The following is a 24,047-nucleotide window of genomic DNA, read 5'->3' on the forward strand; positions in this document are numbered from 1 at the left end:
GTGGGAGGAGTGAACGGGAGGGGGATGATCCAGAATGGTGAGTGATGCAGCCTGATGGCAGAGTGGGTAATAGGGGTTGAAAGAGATTTCTAGAATATGTTTACTGCCACTGACAGAAATGTGTCCTGTCCTTGAGAAAATTGGGTTGTACAGGAAATGTGTGTCAGCAGAGGCCCTTGCACCCACCAGCAGGGACCGAAAGAAGGCAGCCATGGGGGGAATATGGAGGGAACAGGGAAGAGATTTACAACCTCCTCCCATGCCCAGCCCTGGGACAGACCCATCCAGGTTTGCATGTCATGAAACTGATGGGAATAGGCTAGGACAGAGATGCAGCATCTACAATCCAGAACAGAAACTGAGGACATTTTCTGGGGCCATGAGAGTGAGGCAGAGGAACGGGCTTCCTTAGCTGGCTACCCTGGGGGAAACAGGAAGTCCCCAGGTAACCAAGGAATGCAAGCAGGACGGGCCTGGGCTGGTAACCCAGCCTCCAGAGGAGCTTTAGATACTGGCATGGGGAGGCGTGGCAGTGTTCCCAAGGACATTGGAGTCATACAGACCTGCTTACCACAAACAAACTCTACCACTTACCAACCCTGTGGTCATGAGCAAGTCACCAAGTTTGCCTGAGCCTCGGGGTTCTCATCCTCTACAGGTGAGAATTGGCTGAGTTCATTTATATAAAAAGCCTGGGATACAGTAGGTGCTCACTAGTGGACATATACAAACTGTAAAAGGAAGGACTAGGTTAGGCAGCTAAACCCAAATGCAGATACAAAGTTCCCGTCTCTCCTCTGCTTTCTGCACAGCAGAGACCACAGCAGACAACGCAGAAGGGAGCTTCCTCCTTGCAAAGCCTCCCGACAGCTACCGTCTTGACTGGCTGGCTTACAGGTATAGAAGTGTGACCTCCAGGTAGCCGAGCATCATTCTGGCAAGTAGTGAGTGGCCTGGTTGCCTGTGAGGTGTGACCTTTTATGCTTATATCAGTTAGAGCAGTGGTTCCCAAAGTGTGGATCCTGGACCAGCGTCAGTGGCACCACCTGAGAACTTGTTAGAAAGGCAGATTCTCAGGCTCCTACTGAATCAGAAACCCCAGGGGTGGGGTCCGTTATCCTGTGTTTTCACAAGACCTCCAGGTGATTCTGATGTATGCTGAAGTTTGAGAACCACTAACTTAGACAGTTAGAACTGTGTTTAAATGTGAACAATGCTAAGAGGAATTTTTTTATATCAAAATATTAAGGGGATCCTTTTTTTATGGATGCCTTTTAGAATGCCGAAGTCATGGGATTTAATGTGCCCATCATCTGACTAGTGTTCATTGTACCCTACACCTCTTCCCTTTCCCCCTCTGGATTTGCAGTGACCTTTACACCTGCTATTAGAAATTTAACATGGATGGAACACTGAGCCACTAATTTTTTTCAGGGTTCAAAATTACATTTTTGTTTTCTGTTTCTAATCCAGATATCTAAGTCTATTAAGATAGTCGGTTAAGTAAGATTCAGCAGGCCACTGTTTGTGAACTTCTGAAGTTTAAATTGCGAATGTGGAATGGAAGGTCTGGGAGTCGATAAGCTGCATGTTTATGCATTTAAGATTTAATGATGGAATGTGCCTGAAACAGTTTCCTTTTCAGAACAGGAAAAGCTAAGAATTAGACAGTAGCGCCCCTCTTCTCTTCTGACTTTTTCAGAAGAATTTTCTAAATCCAGAGGAGAGTCTGGGCTCCTAGAAGCATTCCCATCATCTTATTTTCCATAACTTTGTCCTGGAAAATGCAGTCTGGGGGAAAGCATTTTAAATAGTAATCATCTGAGTCTGGTCCAGAATTTTGAATCCAAGAGCAGGCAGAGCCTCTGTCGTAAACAGGAGGAATAGAATATCACACAGATAGTGCAGTCAGCAGAGGACCAGCGCAGCGCGGCTCTGGCTCTGCTGCTCCCCGATTACTCACCACACCAAATGCTGCAGACTCCTCGTCCCCCGCTCTGCATTAGGCAAACACTGCATGTTATTTAACTCCTGCAGACACACTTAAGACACTGTATCCACATGTTTCTAATTCATTTACACTTCGCTCGTCAGTGTGTGTTGGGTGAGCACCCTGCCCCGTCCAGGTTTTATGAGCTGAGTTTACTAGGCTGCTTTTCTTCAACAGAAGTATCTTACGTTTTACCAAAAAAAAAAAAAAAAAAAGGAACTTGAGCCTGAGAAATGAGGGCTTCGAGGCTAGACTTGGAGTGAACTTGTGAAGTTTCAGTGGATCTGAAACGAAGCACAGATGTTCCCCATTCTCCAGGAAGAGCTTTGTGTGTTTATGCACATAATTTCTCCTCTTTCCTCACCTGAAATCTTCTCCCCACTTAAATGAGGGTGGAAGAATGTATGATGGTGGGAAAAGCTGGAACCTCTTCTCTTTCCACTTTTTTGGCCCCTTCCATTGTCCAAAAGCCTCCCTCTTGCTCACGACAGTGAGTATAAACCTGTGTAGTAGCAAAGCCCCTGAAGTCTAGAACATCAGTACTTCATCAACATTTTATTCTCCCAGAAAGCAGCATTTTCTCTCCTAAATATGCAGAGTTCCTGAAAGGACAGCAAAGAGTTTTCAGTATTGTGTTAAGTTCGAATAGAGATAGAACCAGTAGACCTCCCACCGATAGTAACTCTGCAGAAGGGTTCTGTGTCTGAGAATGAGAATCGTTGGGGTTATTTTCTACATTAAAAAAAAAATTAATTGTTTATTTTTTAATTTCAAGTTACGCATGTATGTATTTTATAAAGTCAAATAGTTCTCAAAGTGTAACCATTCCTTGCAGTAACGAGCTGTGGTATGTGTATACTATGGAATGCTATTCAGCTGTAAAAAAGATGGAGCCTTCACATCCTTTGTAATAACTTGGATGGAGATGAAACATATTCTTCTTAGTAAAGTATCACAAGAATGGAAAAGCAAGTATCCAATGTACTCAATATGAAGCCAGTAGACAAACTAATACATGCCCAGATAAGAGAAAAACTCAACTCAATCCAAGTTGAGGGGAGGGGCATTGAGGGAAGAGGGAGGGGGATGGGTGTGCTCCCGCCCAGTGGGCACAATGTAAGGGTGTAAGGCACACCTCTCGGGTGTGGGACACAACTATAGGAGAGACTCTCCCTAACAAATGGGAACATTGTAACCTAGTTGTCTGTACCCTCACATTAACCTGAAATTAAAATAAAAGTGTGCCCATTTCTCAATAGTTCTTGCTCCCCAACTAGTTTAGATGTTCTTTTTTTGACCTTCTATCTTTAAATAATGCTTACATTGTTACTTCTGGATTTTTACAGTTTAACATTTTTCTATTGATGATGAAGACTCCGTCCTCTATTATCACCCTCTCCCTAGACTTCAGGACACAGGCGCACGTCCCCTCCCACACCCTCTCAATATAATTACGTTCCAATTTGGGTTAGATTAATAACCACGGCTTACGTTACCGTGACTGTGCACACACTGTTCACAGCAGAGCCATGTGATACACTGCCTGAGGTCAGATTTCCAGGACATAGACCCTGTGGCCGTGATTTGTGCCTGACCGATGTCCGCTGGGGCTCGGCACCTGTGAGGGACGTGGGAGGCAGCACTGGACAGAGGGTGAAGTTGGATTGTGATGTAGTCACACAAAGTCCTCAGCTGGTCCTATAGGAAGCTCTGAGCTACAAGCGCCCCCAAATCAAGACCAGATGGGCCCTTGCACCAGACGGACCAGTCATTATTGGGGCTGTTACTGGAGAGGAGGCTTGACGTTGGCAAGGCAGCTGAGAGCAAGCTCCAGAAAGAGACCACTGTGAACTAACTCCTAACCGCCAGGGGCGTGGCTGGCGTGGCTGGGGGGAGGCGCAGGCTATCTGGGCATCATTCTGCAGCGTCCACAGTCCATACTGTGATTATTTTTCCTTTCCTGAAGTTCTTTCTTTCTCTCCTGTTAATAAATAAATGCCTTTTTTGTTTTCAGTTTGCTGACTTTTCTGTGTACTTCCCACTAATCCCACTCCAAGCTCTTCGAAGTTATGTATATCATCTTTCAATATCTTAAAAATCTCAATATCTCAAATTTATTGGATAGTCCCTCCATTCCATCTTCTTGATGAAATCTCTCCTGGAACCCTCTGACCTCCTCCAGGCTGTCCCTGGTGAACACCTGCCCTGTTGAGATTTCCTTTCACCCCAGTCCCAAGAACTCACTTTGCTTCCCTCTTGGGTTAGATCTTCTCTCTCCTGGATCCCACACCTTCTCCTTTCTTGTTTACTCCTGTCTCGTGGAGGAAGACGTTCTCCAGGAAGGGGGTGTGAGAGTTAAATCGGGCGAGAGTTGCATTCCAGAAAATGCTTTATTTTTTCTTAAATACTGATAATTTGACTAGATACAGAATTCTAATTTGGAAATTATTTTCCCACAAAATCATAAGGTATTGCTTAATGATTGTTCAGCTTTTGAAATTGTTGAGAAATCCATTACTGTTTTGTTTCTACTCTGGAAACTTGTGTTCTTAAGATCTTTTCTTTGTTCCAAGTGTCTTGAAATTCCCCGGCAGTGTGCCCTTGCTGTGGGCTTACCTATCTACCGAGAGACACGTCTCCATGGGTCTCCTGTGCTCTTGCGGGTCTTGTGTGGAGTATGCCAAGAATGCAAGGCCCTGACCACCCTAAAATTAGGCTATTTCTCAGCATTGTGTTTGTGGTGATTATTTCTCACAGTTGTCCTCACCTCAAGGGGTGAGACGAGTCTCCATCCAGGACAAATAGTGGGGTTGCTTATTGTTTCCAGTGAAAGCAGTTGGCTCTCAAGCTGAGTGTTCACAAAACCACTGGATGTGTGGCCCTCATGGGCTCCTACACAGTGCCCTGTGGGACCTGGGGACCAAAAGAACAGACACGGCACGCTCATGTTTGTGCTTTTTGCCCTTCCGTGAGTAATGATGCTCTTTGTCTCTGACCCAGGAGTCTTCTATCTTCTGTTTGTATCTGTGAAATAGTAACAGGCTAACTGATGAATTGCAAGGAGGGAAGAACCAACTACTACTCTTGACACCACCATCCTAGGCCTTTGATGGATCCCTTCAATCTGGAAACAGAAATTTTCTTGAGTTATTTATTTGATGATTTTCTGGGGATCTGGGAAACTAACTGCTTAGGCTTCTCCTTTAAAAAAAATAACAGCTTTATTGAGATAAAATTTATCTGTCATAAATGTCACCAACTTTGTTGTTTTGGAATACTCGGAGAGTTGTGTGATTGCAGAACATTAATTGTAACATCACTGTAATTGCAGAACATTTTAGCATCCTAAAAAGAACGCTCTTACCCATTAGCAGTCACCCCTTGTTATCCCCTCTCTTCAGCCCCTGACAACCACAGATCTGAAAAGTGGAACCTCTGACTACTTACACACCCTTAAAGACAGGACGGTTTTTCTGATTTGAGGCCTGCTTTCTCTACTTCCAGAGTTACCTTTGGGGACTCTGCAGTGCTGGGTAGCTTTGTTGTTTAACGCTGCTTTGGTTAAGGTTTCTTGGCTTTGCAAAGTCATTACCCTGAGTTCTTCTAATTTCTGGATTCAAAATTTTTGTAACCATTAACTGTTTATTTTCTTTGCGCTTTTGAGTTTGTTAATTTTTTAAAATCTCTTAACAATAGTAAAGGTAATAGTATCAAGGGTTTTCTAAAGGAACGGAGTTCAGTGAGTGATTTAAATCTTTAACTTGTATTTGAAGGTAAACCCTTTAGCTGTCCGTTGCTTTATTCTAAGTAATCTGCACTTTCTAGCCTTTTTTCATGATCAGAGGGGTATTAAAAATAATCAGGGCTCCTATATTTAATTAAGGAGAGTACTTATACTTGGGGTTATACATAATATTATCTTTTCTAATTAGGGATGGGGTTTGAACATCTTTGGTTCAAAATAAGAACAGTCAGCTGTTCCCAATTCTGCTCTGATTTTTCTTAGAGCAGTGGTTCCCAAACTCGACTGTGTCCTGGGCCTAGAGTTTCTGATTCAGCAGGTCTGGATCCTAAGAATTTGTATTTTCAGCAAGCTCTTGGGTGATACTGGTGCTGTTCATCACGGGACCACACTGAGAACCACTGCTTTTAGTGTGGGGGTGGTGAAGTGTTCCCTTGGGGGGCAGGGTGACTTTTAGGAGCAGACGAGAACAAAGAGGGAGAGAAATGAGAGGGAGAAGAACAGAAGAGGAGCTGTGCGGGTTTGCTCTGATCTCATTGCTGGTGGGGGTCCCGTTCTCCCCCTTTCTCTGCACTGATAAAACATGACATTTACTCAGAGAAGAGTCTCCTGGCATCAGGACTGTAATCTTATTCAAGAGACAAAACAAGGGTTAGGGAGTGTAGACAGGACCTAGAGACGCCCTCACTTACCTAATTTTATGAGCAGTGCTAAGGGAAGTGTTTTCCAAAGCATCAGGATTCTGGGCAATTTTGTTAGGGAGTCTCTTGCCCTCAGGCTTCTGTTACCTGCTTGTTGCAAATCTGAGAAGCAGGAACACCGTCTGAGCCACATGGGCAGAGGGTCAGTCAGACCTAGAGTCTAGTTTGGGCTGCTGGTGGGAGGAAAAGAAAGCCATTCTTCTGGGTTATTTTCATGGGGTTATTTGGAGATTCTGCCATAAATGTCTCATGGTTGGTGTCTTTTTTTTTTTTTTGCTCAGAATGGTCTTCTGTAGTATGGTTGCGAATACGCTGAAAAATAAAATTGTGTCTGCAAAAGATAGTATCTGAAAGGATTGAGGTGCTTGAGAGGAAGCCAAAAGAAGTGAGAACCCAAATCCTTGTCCCATGTGAAGCTGCCTTTCCCAGACATTCCTGTTATTTAAAATGCAAAGCACCTGGGCAGTTCCTCGCCTTCAAAAGTGAGGCGCTGGGGAGAGAGGGAACAGGGCCTTGATAGATCAAATGAGAAAGCCATTTCAGGGCTTGAAAGAGCCCTGAAAGGAGCTCTTTGTAGGAGCCGAGTTCTGCCTCTAACTTGTCACCTCTTTTCTTAGGACTGTTGGGTTTCTTCAAATCTATACACTGATTTGGTTTGGGATAATTACCAAAGATGTTTGTGTCTTGGTATTCTTTTATTTATTCTAAGACCACCGAGTACATCTTTTGGGCAGCCAGAGTAAGTATCCTGGTCTCTTGACTTCTAGGAGAGAATTCAGAATACATAGACACTTCAGTCTTCCCTGAACCATGTGGTCCCAGAGGATCCACATTATTTCCTGTTAGCTGTTTTCAATGGCTTTGGAATAGAAGCAGTTTTATTCCTATGACAATCAGGCAGCCACACTGGGGAAAATATGATGTATTGTGCTGTGTAGGAAAAAGTCGGTATTACCCAATCTGGTAATCTGATTTTTAGACAAAGACATGACCCTGGACTGTGCTGTCTGTGGCTGAGTATTGCATTAGTTTTGTCTCCAAAAACAGTTGTTAAAAAAAAAAAAAATCAGCGTGCACTTGGTTTGTCTGTCTCTTTTGGATATGCAAATGGATCTTGCCTGAAAATTTTCTCATTGTTATTTTGGAAGCAACTAAATTGCTCTGAAGAGGTTCTCTGTAGGAGTGATTAGCTTAGCATTTACTTAGCACCTGCTGTATGCCCGGGTCTGTGTGACGTGCTAGAAGTACGTAGAGACTGTGAGACAGGGGACGTACCTGGTGGGGGCAGGGACGAGGAAGGCAGGGAGCCAATATTCATCTATCCATCCTTTTATTTCTCAGAGGTTTCACATAGGATTTGCTATGTGCCAAGTGCTGGGCTGGGTGGGGGGGGAAGACAAAAGTAAGAGACACATTCTGTGTTCTCTGAAAACTATAGCACAGGCGGTGAACTTGACCTGTGATGAGGTGGGTGCAGAGGAAGGGTCAGGATGCATAGAGGGCTTCCAGACGGGGTGAGGAACAGGTAAGCAGTGACCAGTCAAGGGAAGTAGAATGTGGATTTAAGCAAGAATGTTAGGAAACAAAACCATAAAGGTAGGCGATGTTCAACTCTTGAAAGATGTTTTGTCCTTTGCTTGGTCAGGACTTTGGACTTTAATCCCAAGGTAGTGGAGAACCATTTAAACATCTCGTAATGAAGGAATTACAGCCACTTAAAAGGACATAAAGATGATGTAACTGTATAGATTTTAAGTTAAAAAGACAGAACATAAAAATTGTGTGTTCATTGTGATTGCTGATATGTGAAATATAATTATGACAATGGCAAATCATGGGAGGATGTCCGAAGTAGAATCTGTTATTAGTATGACATGATTCTTTAAGAATGCCTTTATGATATTCACTTAGCATTGAATCTCTACTATATGCAAGTAAATCAAGATGCTATCTCTTCTGTCTACCATCAAATACAAAGAGATTTAATAACTTCCATGCAGTTTTAAAAAGTATGTGATTATGGGCGGCGCCTGTGGCTCAAAGGAGTAAGGCACCGGCCCCCTATGCCAGAGGTGGTGGGTTCAAACCCAGCCCCAGCCAAAAAACTGCAAAAAAGAAAAAAGTATGAAGTATGTGATTATGGCATGTTCAGAATAGGTGAATCCATAGAGACAGAAAGTAGATTGGTGGGGACAGTGAGGAATTGGAATGATGGCCACCAAGAGCAGGGCTTCTTTTTGAGGTGATGGAAATGGTTTGGAATTATATAGTGCTAATGATTGTACATATTACCTTCTGAACATACTAAAACCTACTGAATCGTACACTTTGGTTTAAAATGGTTAATTTTGTGTTATGTGATTTTTATCTCAACAAAAATATAGGGGAAAAAGGTGTTAATTGATTTTGTAGCGACGCTAGTGCTTATAGCTGATCTTGTTTTTCTTTTCTTTTCTTTTTTTAATAGTAAAAGGCAATCGCAAATGTGAGTTGAACTGCCAGGCAATGGGCTACCGCTTCTACGTCCGGCAAGCTGAGAAGGTCATTGATGGGACCCCCTGTGACCAGAATGGCACAGCCATCTGTGTGTCTGGGCAGTGCAAGGTAAGTGCCCCTAGATGGGAGTATCCAGGTGAATTCTTGGGGTGTCTGACCTGTGACGGATGACTTCATTGCTCTCTAGGGAATGAGCAGCTACCTCACCCCAACCCACACGAAGGCCCTGTGCCAAGAGCTCCGGGAGAAGAGAGCTAACTAGGATGGCATTGCTGGTCAGCTTACCTGTGCTTGTGATCTTTGGGTGTCTCTGTGTCCCACTCTGTCATCTCAGTTATTAACTGATCTATGTCCAGGCCACATGCATCACAGGGACAGTGCAGTTTTTCCTGGTTGGACCCAGGGCTTCTTCCTTGCCCATGAAGTGGAAGTTATGGAAAGGGCACTCCTGGTTAAGCCTTGAAAGCACTTGGCGTCGTGATGGTGGCATTTAAGGGGAAAGTACATTTTATCTTGCCTCCCCCCAGATGGGGCAGGCTTCCAAAGGAAAGTTGTTCAGTGCCTTTTATAGCAGAAGTTGTACTTTAAACAGGAAGAGTTTTCAACCTCCTTGGGCTTCTGAAGTCTGTTCCAGGAACTCCCCACCCGACGTTCTGCAAACATTCTGGACCGGAGACAATCCCTGTGGGATGCTCAACGTTGATGGAAAGCACCATTTGGTTAAAAATAGGCATTTTAGATGAAATGACACAAAGTCCAGAGCCACATTAATCTGGGTCCGGAATCCTACCTTCCTTTCATCTAGATATGAAATCTTAGTGGAGCTAAGATTTACCAGGGAAATGAATCTGTAACTCAGACTAAGATTCTGTATTAATTAACACTCGGTAGCTGGCAAGACTGATTTTCATCAACGGACAAGCTCTTTGGCTATAACATCTGAAAGTTCCTGTTGTACTTTGAATGTAAATTACTACAGTTTAATATTAGGGCCTTGAAGTGTGATTTATAAGCACAACCTCCACTCCCACCCAAGTGGTGAAGGTTTCTGATAGGATGCCAAATCATTTCTCAAAGCAGGATGGATCTTTACAGATTTTGAATGAAAGTTAAGAAGAAAAAAGCTGGCTCGGCACCTGTAGCTCAGCAGCTAGGGGGTCAGCCACATATACCAGACCTGGCAGGTTTGAACCCAGCCTAGGCCTGCCAAACTACAACCAAAAAAATAGCCAGGTGTTGTGGCAGGTGCCTGTGGTCCCAGCTACTTGGGAGGCTGAGGCAAAAGAATCACTTAAGCCCAAGAGTTTGAGGTTGCTGTGAGCTGTGACACCATAGCACTCTACCAAGGGTGATAGCTTGAGACTCTTATCTCCAAAAAACAAAAAAGGTGCCACAAGCTATCTGATGTGTGTTAAGTAGGAAGCCAGGAAGCATGATCGAAGTACCTAGAGGCTGAGACATGTTCTGGACTCCAATTTTCCACTACTTTAGAAAAACCCTGGTTTTCACATATCCTCTCATATGACACTGATGGTCCTGGGATCATACTTTGAGTTGCAAGGTTTTAAGGGATGCTGATTACAATTCGTGATAGTTAACAGAGGGCCAGAAATGTAAATTTAGGGTGGAATAGAGGTGGAGGGAAGATGAAATGTGGTCTCTTCAATGGGGTGGGGTGGGGAGCCTGGTTTCTTAATGTCACATGAAGTGTCTCCCAGCTGATGATATGAAAGACACACAAACACAAGGACGTGGACATGGATTCTTACCAACTGATCACAACTCTTAAAACTGTAGACTGACACAGTTTGCAGTAATTTCCAAAAGGCTGAAACAAACACTTTCCAGGATGTGAGCATATTAATAGGAGTCTGATATTACAGAGATGACTTTGATATTACTTCCCATTTGTTCTCTGTGCATTTGCCTAAAATTCCCTCCTTGAAGTTGTTGGAACCAGTAACTATCCCATCCTCTCTAGAACTTTAGTTTAAAATAATCAGAAGTACATTTGCTTCCCGGGTGAAGTTCTGTTTACTTTGCAGTTTTCAAAGGGTACAGTGTCCTTTTCTGAATATTTGATTGAGAGCCCAGAATTCAAATTGATATCTCTGCCTTCCTGGCTTGTGGCTGAGAAAGCTGTTACTCACAGACAGTTTTCCCTACCATATGTGTCTGCAGCTGAGAGAGTTCTGCAAAGCCTCTCCTGACCACAGAAAGTTGAAAGAAACAGCCAGGGCTCCAACAGAAGGTAATGGAAGGTGACAAGCGTCACATAAGAATATGAGACGAGCCCACAGAAAAGCAGCCCAGGGAGGTGGGTACTGTCCTCTCACCAAGCCAAATAAAGGCCCCAGGCACACCCATTGCAAACTGGAATACTCCGTTCTAGTGCCAGGTAGGGCTTGTGTTTACCCTGTTGCTGGAGCTCCTCTGTGCTTTAGACCCAAGAGTTGGAAGAGAGGCACGAACATTGTAGACATCCTGAGACTGGCTAGTTGGACGCCACTGCAAGACTGCAAGACTGGAGACAATGGGAGTCAATATCCAGTGCCTTGCTGCTAGGTGATCTCCCTTTCTTTTTTTTTTTTTTCTTTTGCAGTTTTGGTCGGGGCCAGGCTTGAACCCACCACCCCTAGTATATGGGGCCGGTGCCCTACTCCTTGAGCCACAGGCGCTGCCCTGATTCCCCTTTCTTTACAAGGACTAAAGGATCCCAGATACTGCCTTTAGGCTAATGACTGCGTATAGACAGGCCTTGAAGGAAAGGGCTAACCAAGAAGAGCTCTCTCTCTCTGACATCTCTTAAATCAAAAGAATGTGTCAGAAGCCCACAGAAATTCTATCTCTGTCATTCCCATTCTTTCCCTCTAGACCAGTGGTTCTTAACCTTCCTAGTGCCGCGACCCTTTAATACAGTTCCTCGTGTTGTGGTGACCCCCAATCATAAAATTATTTTCGTTGCTACTTCATAACTGTAATTTTGCTGCTGTTAAGAATTGTAATGTAAATATCTGATATGCAGAATGTATTTAGGTGACCCCTGTGAAAGGGTCATTCAACCCTCAAAGGGGTCACGACTCACAAGGTTGAGAACCGCTCCTCTAGACATCAAATAGCAATATCTGGCCAGTCTTCAGGGAGGTCTCAGAGTCACTTCCAGCCTGCCCAGTTACTACTGTCATGTATGTGAATGAAATAGCTTTTATGTCTGATTAACAGACCACAATCATCATTTTATCCCTAAGCATACCATCATCCAGGCTGTGATTTTTTTAAACTTTACCTCAGCTTTAAACTGAACTGAAAGTTCTAAATTTTCATGGTTTGATAGGTATGTATTATTTTTCGCTCACAACTTAATGAAAACAGATGAAAATTTGTTTTGAAGGTATAGCAGGCATTTGAAGGAACAGAGTCACATGGTTAAAGTACTAGGAGAACAAAACCCTACATGCTTAGTGACCAGCCTTTCAGAAATCCCAGGCTTCATGGAAGAGTCAAAATCAAGGCCTCCCTCCCTCCCTCTCTCTCCCCTAAAAAAAGGTGTTGGGCTGTGAAGGAACAGGACTGGAGTAGGTCCCTTGAAAAAATAAAGGCTGCTTCAAAATCAGAGAAGGAAGGTGTCACAGCTGATGCAAGCCGGCAAGGGGCCACTTGGTGTGCCGTGTCCTTTACACACCATTTCATTCATGTGTTTATTTTGTTTATCAGTGACACGATCAAGGAGGAATTGTTAATTCCCATTTTACGGAGGATTGTTGTGAAGATAAAATGTGTTGTACGCACTAATACAGGAGGGACGTTAGTGATATTAGCTTGAGACTAAAGTCTTAATCACAAAGAGTTGTTTATATGTGATCGAAACTCATGCGCTATATTTATTTAACTCTCTCCCCATCTTCGAAGTTTATTTCCCTCAGTTCCTCTTTCTAAAATGACTATCTTTTCAAAACACACATCTGCACGTGCTTTCTCTTTTGTTTAAATTTTATCTGTGGATCCCCATTGCCTGGGAATAAAGGTCCAGCCCCTTCGTTGTCTGCTTGCAGGCCTCCAGGCCACCAGGGCTGGCCAGGCTGGGATGTGCTCTTCCCTGACCCAGCAGGCCTGCTGGTTTGTGCCTCCAGGGGAAGGTACACTCTGTGACATCTGACCTGGAGTGTTGTGCTGTGTCTGGGCTTTGCTTTAGCAGAATGTTCTTAAAAATATGTAAATGTATAAATGAGTCAAGGTACTTGGTGCCTGGATATGTTGTATTTCAGCAAATGAAATTAATCTTGAATCCAGGGTTGCAGGTCCCAGATTCCTGAACCCAGTTGAGCTGGTTTGCTTACTTGGCTGAGCTAGAATGTTCAGCTGAGGCACTGTAGTAATTGAAAGTATAGTGAGTAGAAACTGATAATAAAATCAGGCAGCGTGAATAGAGAGCAAAAATAACCCGCACAAGTTTCAATATAACAGAGACATTTTATTTAGGAAGAACAGAGAGAAAGTTTAGAGCACTTCCAAAGAGAGTTGTAAGTGGGTCAACCCTAAGTGGGTCTCACCGCTTAGGAAGGAGGTGAGAGAGAGAGGGGAAAACAGATAGCTAAGGCCTGCAGGGGGGAACTTGGCTGCAGAGTCTTCCTCCATTGGCCTCTCTGCGCCTCCAGGCCCTGTTCCCTTTTCTATGGGTCTACATGGTCTCTTTCCATTGGTCATTGGTTACCTAGGTTACTTCACACCCACATTCTTAAGGGCCCTGCAGACTTCCTGGGTTAGCAGGACCAGTTTTCCTCCCGCCCCTCTGAAAGTCCTTTCCTTAGTGTCCCTTCCTAAATCCAACACAGTGTTTTCTCATTTTCGGCTTGAAATGGGCAACTGAGTGCAGATAAAACCAGGAGATGAAGCCTCCTTGGCCAAATCCCTACAACTCAAGGCCTTGAAGGTGGGGGAGAATACCTGGCCCTTCCCCAAGCTCCCCTCTCCCACACCTTCTTTTTTCTGTTCCTTACTTCGAATTTCTTGAGTCCTTGGAGAGCTGATGGCAGAAGAACCTAAGAAAGTGTGAGTGTGTGCTCCCGTGATGCCTTCAGTTGGAGGAAAAGAAACTCCCTTCTACCCCACCCTCCATCCTGTGCGTTCCTGGTCAGTCGTCACCGCCACAGCCCAGCACATTCACGCCACGCCATCAGCCCACACTCAGTGCAGGCTTTGACACCTTCTCCCCCAGCTGGGACACCACTTGTGCCAGACAGTTTCATATTTACTCAATAAATTAAAACAAGGTAACTATTTCCACATGTTCAGAGATAAGCTTAGGATCAATGTGTTTCCTTTACTGAGGAAGGATGACATTGTGCGTGTGTGTATGTGTGTATATGTGTGTGTGTGTGTGTGTGTGTGTGTGTGTTTTCAGGCTCTGAATTTCCAGTCCCTTCCTTGATAACGCTATTGTTTGTTTTCCTGAACCAAACAAACAGACTCTTCTTATTTCTCTGCCCTTTTGCCCTGAATTGCTTTTTATCCCCTTTTGGTTACTGGATTCATTTTGTGGACTTTGCTTAGAGTTTATTTTGTTTCAAGAGAATAATTGGATTGGGTAAATTGTTCTCCACTTTTGCTCTTTTGCCAGATATTTGCATGATTCAGCCTTGAAACAGGGTGGAGACCTTCTGATTTGCTTGAATTTGAGGAATGATTTTCTTTTTGCTTGTTTGTTTTGAGACAAAGTCTTGCTCTATCACCCTGGCGAGAGTGCAGTGATGTCATCATAGCTCACTGCAACCTCAGACTTCTAGGCTCAAGGTGCTCCCCTGCCTCAGTGTCCCACAGAGCTAGGATCATAGCTGTGAGACAGCAAACCTGGTCTTCCAAGATTATGCGACTCTTTGCAGACCCCACCCCCCTTATTCCCGCTGCAAGCAAACTGTGTTCTGAAAGTACTTTCTATTTGTGTCTATTAAAAGCTTACCATATTATGTTGTAGCTATTTGACATGAGTCTAAGCTCCTATAGGGGAGAGATTGAGCATTATGTACACTGTATCTTCAGTGTTTAACAGATTAAAATTATTCTATAAATGTTTTTTAAGTATACCAATGAATGAACAAAAGAACAAGTTAGAAAATGATCGTGAAACCCCTTTTCCTGAAAATAATCAAGAATGGAATTAACTAAGGCAGCATTAAACTTTTTGGGCCCTTACTCTGTTCTCAGGACCTCTTGAAATATTACAATGAAACTTAATGTAAATCTGATGAAATCTGCCTTATTGTATGTCCTTTCTTCAACTATTATTTTTCTCATTTTAATCACTGGAAAAACTACCCAGCATAAAAACCCTATTTAGAATTTTTAATAAACATGTACTCTAAATAATTATTAGTTAAAACCATACATGATACATGTAATTATTAATTAAAACAACAAATAATCATAACTGCTCACTGCCATATACTGTGCAAGGCATTGGTCATAAAACAATGGAAAAGATTAACACGGTTCACACTCAAAGTCAGCTTAAAACCAACAGTGGGGAAAGTAATAAAAAGTCATTTAACAAGGAAAAGAATGACAAATTTTGATGAGTGCTATGAAGTTAACAGGATACTGAAAACATGAAAAGTGGGGGTGGAGCACACATTAAATGGAGTATTAAGGGAAGGTCCCCAGGGATGACAGAGGTCCACAATACAAGTGAAGGCCATACTGCCACCCTGTGGGTCCAGGGACTGGCATATGCCAAGCCTTTAGCCCAGGACCCAGCACATATAAGGTGGTCACCTGACAGGTGTTGAGATGACCATTTTGTTCTTGCTCCCTGCTCTCTTCCCATTGGTTAATCTGGTCTCCTCCGATGGTGCCATTCTTAGTTCCTCTGAGGTATGCATAGTTCTTCCTGAACTCCTGTTGGCTTTAGCAATGGAAAGTCCCCGTAAGTTATTCTCTAGGCCCAGAAAGACTCCTCTGAAAATTGGATGATATGATACAGAAAGAAGAGGCTTTGGGGTCAGCCAATATCTTACAGTAGTAAAATTGATAAAAGAGAAGTGAATAGGTACAATAGGGATAGGGTGTCCAGAGTGTCCAACCTGGTCCTGCTGTCAGAGTAACAGAAGAGAGTGAGCATTCCCCTCTCAGGAACTTGAAATACCGTCTTAATTACTGGCAGGGGTGGTGACTGACACTTGTAACTGAAAAATGCGGGGAAGCTTCAAGCAGATAAAAGTCCTCTGAACCAAATAGTCTACCCTTACCATAACCCCTCTCCCCCATCCCTGCCTCTAAACCAAGCACAGGCTGATGCACTGCCTGAGTATGATAGTTATGGCACAGGTGCTTCAGTGCCATGCAGTACTCGTTGTGTACAGTCAATTCCGCAGATACTGTTCCACAAGGCACGTGATATGTATAATAAAATTTAAGGGATGCCGGATACTGTGCTGCATATGGAAACTCCATGCTGTCTCTGTTCAGACTAGTAAGACCACAGGAGCATAATTTCCTTTCACATTGGTCCTATGTGCATTTGTGCTGAACCAGCTCATTATTTACTTGTAATACTGATATAGGATCTGGCTTTATTACTATTTTTATTATTTAATTTTATATTTATTTATTTATTTGAGGCAGAGTCTTACTCTGTCACTCTGGGTAGAGTGCTGTGACATCATAGCTCATAGTAGCCTCAAACTCTTGGGTTCATGTGATCCTCTTGCCTCAGCCTCCCAAGTAGCTAGAACTACAGGTGTGCCACCACACCCATCTAGTTTTTCTATTTTTAATAGAGACAGGGTCTTGCTCTTGCTGAGGCTGGTTTCAACCTGCTGAGCTCAAGTGATCCACCTGCCTTTTCTCCCAGAGTACATTATTATTTAATTTTAAGATAAGCTGCCTGGCCTAATGATGACTTAATTAGAAGCTTAGATGTTTGAGTGAAAAAATGAAGGGAATATCCATCATCCCAACACTAAGTTTGGGTATCTCATTTAAATTCCTGTCAAAAGTCAGGTCAAACCAAGTAGTGAGAAACACAGCTAGTGGGATAGAAAAGCCTTAGAAAACTAGGCTGAAGTGTTGTACATCTAGGCAGAAGTGGTTATTTGAGGACAAAAGTGCCAGATAAAACACTTAAGGTTTTTATTTCATATTTTAAACAGATGATACATTTCATGATTCAAACATTAAAATCATGATCCCTGACCCCCACCTACCCAGTTCTCTATGCCACAACATTCTCCTTTCTGAAACTTCCCAAGAAGTTGCACACCCTATAAAGTTGGCCTGGTGGTTGTAAAGAGAAAAATGAAGTTAGTAGCTGAATAGCAAATAATCTCATTAATCTAACCTCTCATTTCTGGGAATAAGCCAGTCAAATTAAACAGTTGTATCTGGCAGTATAGATGGGCTCTTGAAGCTAGGCCTCTGTATATGATATAGGCAAACAGATCTTCAATGAGAGAGGTTTCTATGGAAACAGAAGAAAAACAAAAGCTAAATCTGGAGTAGTCTACAAACTAGTTATATTTAGTGTCTAGGGGGGCAATCATCTGAGAAGACCAGTGGCAATCTAACAGATTTTTTTGGATTATAGTTTGTGTGCAGATTGTCCAAATATAAGTAGCTATTGTGGTAATTTTTCTTTAAAGCCAAGTCGACTGGTTTCAGCTTAAAAAGAGTTTCAGTGTTCAGTGATTCCAAGTCAGAAGGGCAGGGGAAAAACTGAAAACGTTTGAAGGGTCTCAGCCAGATATTGCAAGAAACTAAAAAAGGAAAAACCCTCAAAAACAGTGAACAGGGCTAGAATCTAATAACAGGTACACATTTTTCTCTCTCTACTCTCCCCTTTCTACCAAGGATATTTATAATAAGACTGGCTTATTTGTAAAATAAGTTATTTTATTAACTCAGCCTGATTATTTCCATAAAGTGCAGTAAGAATAGTGATTTAATATATAGGCTGTTTGCAAGTTGGCTTTGCTGGAACTTTTCATAAGGAATCTTAGATTAGACATTTTAAAACCTCTCAAACCCAGGAAGACAAGTCAAGGATTCGATTTGCCTTTCGACTATGTCTATAATAACTGTATAAACTAGGTGAATTCTGCTCTTCTTGAGGTCCCCTAAATATCTAGAAGTTCCTTAGCCTGTCAGGAAATGACATTGTTTACCTACCACCAGGCAACCGACTGTATTTAAGGCATCAGGTTAAATTCTCCAAGGCCTTCTCTTGGCTTCATAATCTCACTCTGAGTTCCTTAAAGCTGTCTGGTCATATGTGAAAATAAGATATTTCAGTCAAGGCCTTGGTAAAATTACCAGTGTTTCCAATTATATTCTGTTATATGACAAATTCTTCTTGAAAATATGCAAATAACCATATTTTCATATACACGAATACTCGAATAGTTTAAGGATTTTGGAGGGATAGGGTAGAGAAAGGCAAATGTTTTCTCCCCCCCCCCCATAGTATACTTTACCCAATTGCTATAAAACTTAGGAAAAAAATTTTTTTCTTACCTCTGAAAAACAAATTCAGTCCTATTTCAAGCACAACATCCAGGAAAATCATAATCCTTTGTAAGTTTATTCCTATGTAATTAATTCTTGTTCTGCTTATTGTTGAGTTAGTAGTTTTATGAGTCCAGTTTTTTTCCGTTGGAGTTTTTGAAATTCTTAGCCAGTCCACTTGGAAAATCTCAAAGTCATCATCAACAGAGGCCTGAGTTTCAGAGAACCTATCAGAGGCTTTTTATCCTTCTCATGAATGTTTAAGACAGAACACATTAGGATTATAACTGCTAGCAAAGATCTTTCAGAAGAAATATCAGGGTAAAGCAATTTACTGTGGACAGCCATACTTAAAATGGCCATGGTGAAAGATTTGATGAGAGTTTGTAATTATGCAATTGACAAGGAAATCTGGTTATTTATGTAACACATAAAACTTAGCATTGGCATTGTGACTTGGAACATATACCAAAACATACCAGATTTCTAGGAATCTTATTCATGTTTGGAACACAGGAATAACACATTTACACAAATACAACTCAAAGAAAATTAAAGACCATTTCTTATTTGACAATGCTTTTCATATGATTTTTGAACTTATATGTTTCTTTTGGACTTTCAAGGGCCCTTCAGCAATGTTCAAAAGATAGTTCAAGGTCAGAAAGACTTCATTTAGAGTCTTCCTTCCTTTCCTTGGGAGGCCACACCATCTCCCTGTTCTGCTCTCTTCTGTCTCTCTTTCTCATCTCCCCACCTCCACTCTCTCTTCCCTCATTCTAATGTGAAATAAATTGTACTTGTATATCCTAAAAAAAAAGACTTACTTTAGAATTTGAAATTTGATTTTGAGAAGCCCGTTGAAAATAAAGGTTCAAAACATTTGATCAAAAGTAGGATCGTAGGTCATGTGAAACAATAGACATTCATTTAACCAAGGGGATAATGAAAAGAGTTCCAAAAGCAAAACCCTTTTTCTTTGAAGATAGATTATCTTCCAAATAATCAAAAGACCTAACAAAAAGGACCCAGGCACACAGAATCTGTTCCTCGCTTTCTCCTGCCTTCTCCTTTTTTGCAGTTAATGCAAATCGTGAGCAAAATCTTTTAGTTTTTTTTTTTTTATCAATATTCATGAAAATCTTACTTAAAAGAGATAATCAAATTTTACTTTTGTACATGTATCAGTATGTTATTAATATTAATGCTAAAGCTATTATCAATACAACTTATATCTATCCAATATTTGCCAGTTTTGATACCCACACAAAATTTTTATAAACCTTTTATAACCTCTATGCAGAGTTTTTTATTCTCTTCTCCCTCAACTTTTTATATTCATTTAGTTTTATGTGTATTACTATATTATTTCTTCGTTTTGAAGCAACCTCTAAATAACCTCTAAAGTAGACAAAATTCCTTTTTTTAAAGGAAAACCACATTTTTAAGCCTTTTTTTATAATCTTCCTCACATAACACATCCCACTCTTCCTGTATATTTTGTATAGAGAATTGTTTCCCTTCTTCCGAGTGGTTTTAAATACAAATGATATTACAATTTCTCCTAGTCGCTTTAATTTTCAGTGAAAAACTTACAAAGTCAGCAGTTCTTTTATTTCCCAAAACATTTATGAAAACATATTTTATAATGTTTAGAAATACAGGGCTTTTCCTAGGACATTTTCGAAATGTAGAACAGGACGTGTTTACTAAAAAACTTCAATAATTTTTGTTTTTCTGAAATAAAAAGCCAAAAATATATAAGCTTAAACTTAATAATTAATATTTTAGTATTTTAACCTAATCAGATATGGCTCAGCTATTGCCTATTCAGTTTAACATAATATGACTTTATGAAATTTAAAATTACTGAAAATATTTTTTAAATTAATGACAAGTTTATCCACTAAATGTTTCATATTCATGTAATTCACTCATTCTTTTTTTTTTTTTTTTTCGGGGGCTGGGTTTGAACCCGCCACCTCCACTGTATGGGGACGGTGCCCTACCCTCTTGAGCCACAGGAGCTGCCCTCACTCATTCTTAATTATATTTAAAATGCTCATGTAAAACACAGCTAGCCATTTAAGTTAATTTTTCTTTTGAAAAAGCAGAACTGGGTTCTGGCTTTACACCTGCCAGCCTCATCTTAACCTGGACCTTTGAAATACTGGACATAGGTTGGTTTAGAATACCATGGATGTAAGTGGTGTCTTTAAAATAGGCACAAAAGATGGAACCCTCATGATCACACACACATACACACAAAAAAAATGTACTCCCAGAAACAGGTTAAGATAGCAAAAGATGTTCATGGCCAGCAGTGGTTGGGGCTGGTGTTTGAGGGCAGGTTGTCCACAGTCTCTCCATGAGCACATGAACCCATGGACACACAGGGGTCCCTGCAGTCATAGGCCTGCTACCTGTGATACTGGGCAGGCCCTCCTGGGAGCACTCACCAGGCAATAGAGATTCAGACAGAAGCCTTGTGTGGATGGCATCCTTACTAAGAGACTCCTCTAAGAGCCTGTCACAGTCAGAAAAAAGAGAGTGCTGCTTCAAATTGCATATTTCTTGGGGTTTCCAGCCTTTCAGACCGGCCACTGGATGTGACTTGAAAACCTTCTCCCAGATGGCAGAGACTGAGAGTGCTCCCAGATGGCAGAGACTGAGAGTGCTCCCTGTTGGTTACAGGTCAACTCTTAAAGGCATAAAACAAGACAGAAGGGGAGCATCATCTGGTTTTTATTTAGGGGACCCAGAGCACAGTTTGTTTTAAACAGATGCCAGTCTGATAAGAACTATAAAACTCACCAGTATATGGACACTGGCTTTAAGAATGCGCTTGCAGAGGTTTCGCCTGTCTTCTACCCAATGGCACCCCTCTTTAGGACAGAACAACACAGGAAGACAATGACAAGGGAAAATTCAAGGACGATTTCTGGGAAGAAAAGAATCAGACAGTATGAATATTTATACCCCAGATACACCCAAGTTGCTACACCTACGATTAGTCATACAGATGCTTTTTCCCCATTAATCTTAAATTTGGGAAGGAAAACGAGACCATCAGCGATTTTACCATCTGCTCAGCTAGATTCCACAAAGGGAGACCAGGAGGCTGACTGCATTTCTCACCCTTCTGCCGGATTGTCAGGACCAAGTTTCCCCTCACTGAGGCTCTCAGAAGATCAGAAAGGTTTTGGTTATCTTGTTCAGAGCACCAAAACTGGAGGGACCAAGGGAAAGTTCATCCTTCACACATTCTAAAGTTTCACTTGAGTATCAACAAAAGGCAGATTAATAGAAGAAAAGGCATACAAAGTTTATTCTAGCATATCTAGGAGAATCGTAGGGGAATGATTACCCAGTAACCCACAGTGGGGTACAGGTTTTATTTACCTTTCTTCATAGGGGGAGGGGAGATGAGGAGATGAGGCATCTGATGGAAAGGAAATAGGATAGTAAATGATGTTTAGGGGGAAATGAATAGCTTCGGGGATCATGCAGTGTCTTGGGACAGAGTCTGTTGGGCCTACAGAGCAGACAAAGGCTGGTAAATGATTCCTTTTGAAATACTAAATGGGACCAAAATAGAAGTCAATAGTTCGTGATAAAAGTCTGTCCAGGTGTATTGGCAAACTTGAGTCTTTCCTCCTGCAGGATTAGTTGAATTAATGAAAACTCAGGGAAGGGATGAAGGTAATTGTTTTCTTCTTTGGCTGTTGCAGACTTTAAGGAAACTTCAGAGGACAGTTTGAAGAGAGAGAGAAGATTCAGAGCAGGGTAGGGGTGGGGTGGAAGGTCAGAGGGACCTTGAGGCGCTTTGCTAGTTGAGCATGTCAATGTGGTATATTCAGGGGTCAGTTTACATGTTTGGAATATCTGCTGGATAAACTCTTAGAAGGGAGTCAAGAATGCATATGCACTTGGGATTTTAATAGCTAGTGGGTGGCAAATTGCTCTCCAGTGCAGTTGAAAGAATTAACACACCCACCAGCAGTGCATGCAGGGGATTTGATGCCCACTTTTTGGACTTTTGCCAGTCAGATAAGTGAAGAGTAGTGTCTCCAGTAGTTTTCATTTGCATTTATCTTATTCTGAGTGAGGTTGAGCATCTCTTCAGGTGTTTAAGAACTGCTCAGGGCCTAGACCAGGATGAGGTGAGTGAGGTGCCTTGGGTGCAAAATTTAAGGTGGCACCTGCCACATTCTCAGGGCGTCCTTCCTTTTTGTGCCCTGGGCACCTGCCTACCCTAGGCCCATCCCTACCAGTACTCACCTCGCCTAGGAACCATTTACATTCCTTTTGTGTAATCTGTCTTCTCAGAATCTTTACACATTCTTCTCTTAGGTTATTGACCTTTTCCTAATTGGAGCTTTCCGTACACATCATATTTTGGCGTTTAGAGTTTTTTCCAGGTAGCCTTTTGACTTTTGCTTTGGCTTATGGAGTTTTATTTCTTTTCGGCCATGCAGAAGTTTTAAATTTTTTTAAATGGCCAATTTAACAATTTTCTTTTTTGTGATTCTGGATTTTGTGTCACAGAAAGACCTTCTACATTTTGGTATTGTAAAAAATATTCTCCTGGTTGTTTGTGCCCTCACATTAACCTGAAATTAAAAAAAAATAGTAAAAACTATTCTCCCGTGGTTTTTTTTTTCGGTAATTTATGGTTCTTTGCTGTTGCATTTTTATAATTTACACTAATCCATTTGGAATTTGTTCCCATTTATCGTGTGAGGTGTGGATTCAGTTTTACTTTACTTTAGGCTGCTCAGTTATGTCTTTACCATAGTGAATAGTCCATCTTCCCCCCACTGTTTTGGAGTTTCCTCTTTATTACTGTTTGTATGTATGTTATTTTGGACTTTTTCTTCTATCCCATTAATCTCTATGCCTTTTCATATACTTATACCAGAATAATATACTTTGAAAGAGAAATAAAACGTACTGACGTTTGAAGTTATAAGAGAGAAGTTTGCTTTGCTTGGGGCTAATGCATTCGTTAAACCTTTCTTTCCTCATCACCTGGAAATGCTACCTGTGTACCTATGTACAGGGGCTTTAGCAAGACGTCCTGTGTACAGTGTATTTTCAGTTAACTGAAAATGAGCATTTCAGGACTTTTTGGACCAGAATGGCAGAAGTTACAATCATCAAAAGTCTTCCAAATGACAAAACCATGGTAGGCCAGGTCAGGATCTCATGGACAGTTGGGAGAAAACATAAAAAGAGAAAGAGTTAGAAGATTTATTGAAAACACAGACTAAAAGTTCTAGCAGCTGTTTGCTTTTAGAACAAATTAGTTTGACAGGGGAGAAAAACTCACTTCTATTGGCAGCTTTTGAGGTTTACTGACATCTTCTGTCTATAAATAAGCAGTCTCTTCCACAGTTTTATTTTATAGGGATCGTAGCAATTGTTAAAAGTTTATCAACCCATCTCCTAATGGCTTGAAATTTACTGTTTTTCCTACTTAATTTTCTCACATTTTATTCAAAATTCTTAGAAACATGCTGGTCATTTTAGTGTTTAAGAATATTCTAAGGCTCAGCGCCTGTGGCTCAAGTGGCTAAGGCGCCAGCCACATACACCTAAGGTGGCGGGTTCGAATCCAGCC

At 41.7% G+C, this 24,047-nt stretch overlaps 1 protein-coding gene across 1 annotated transcript in view; it reads left to right on the forward strand.

Annotated features, from left to right (window-relative positions):
• The window catches only part of THSD4 (thrombospondin type 1 domain containing 4), a 590,530-nt gene that overhangs the window by 252,740 nt on the left and 313,743 nt on the right, over positions 1-24,047 (forward strand). Inside the window, exon 6 of the mRNA XM_012801851.2 lies at positions 8,901-9,037. Coding sequence (XP_012657305.1) covers positions 8,901-9,037 — 137 coding nt within the window. The remainder of the gene's footprint in view (positions 1-8,900; positions 9,038-24,047) is intronic.

Source organism: Otolemur garnettii, unplaced genomic scaffold (assembly GCF_000181295.1).
Source record: "Otolemur garnettii isolate 467f Iridium unplaced genomic scaffold, OtoGar3 scaffold00011, whole genome shotgun sequence".
Lineage (NCBI taxonomy): Eukaryota > Metazoa > Chordata > Mammalia > Primates > Galagidae > Otolemur > Otolemur garnettii.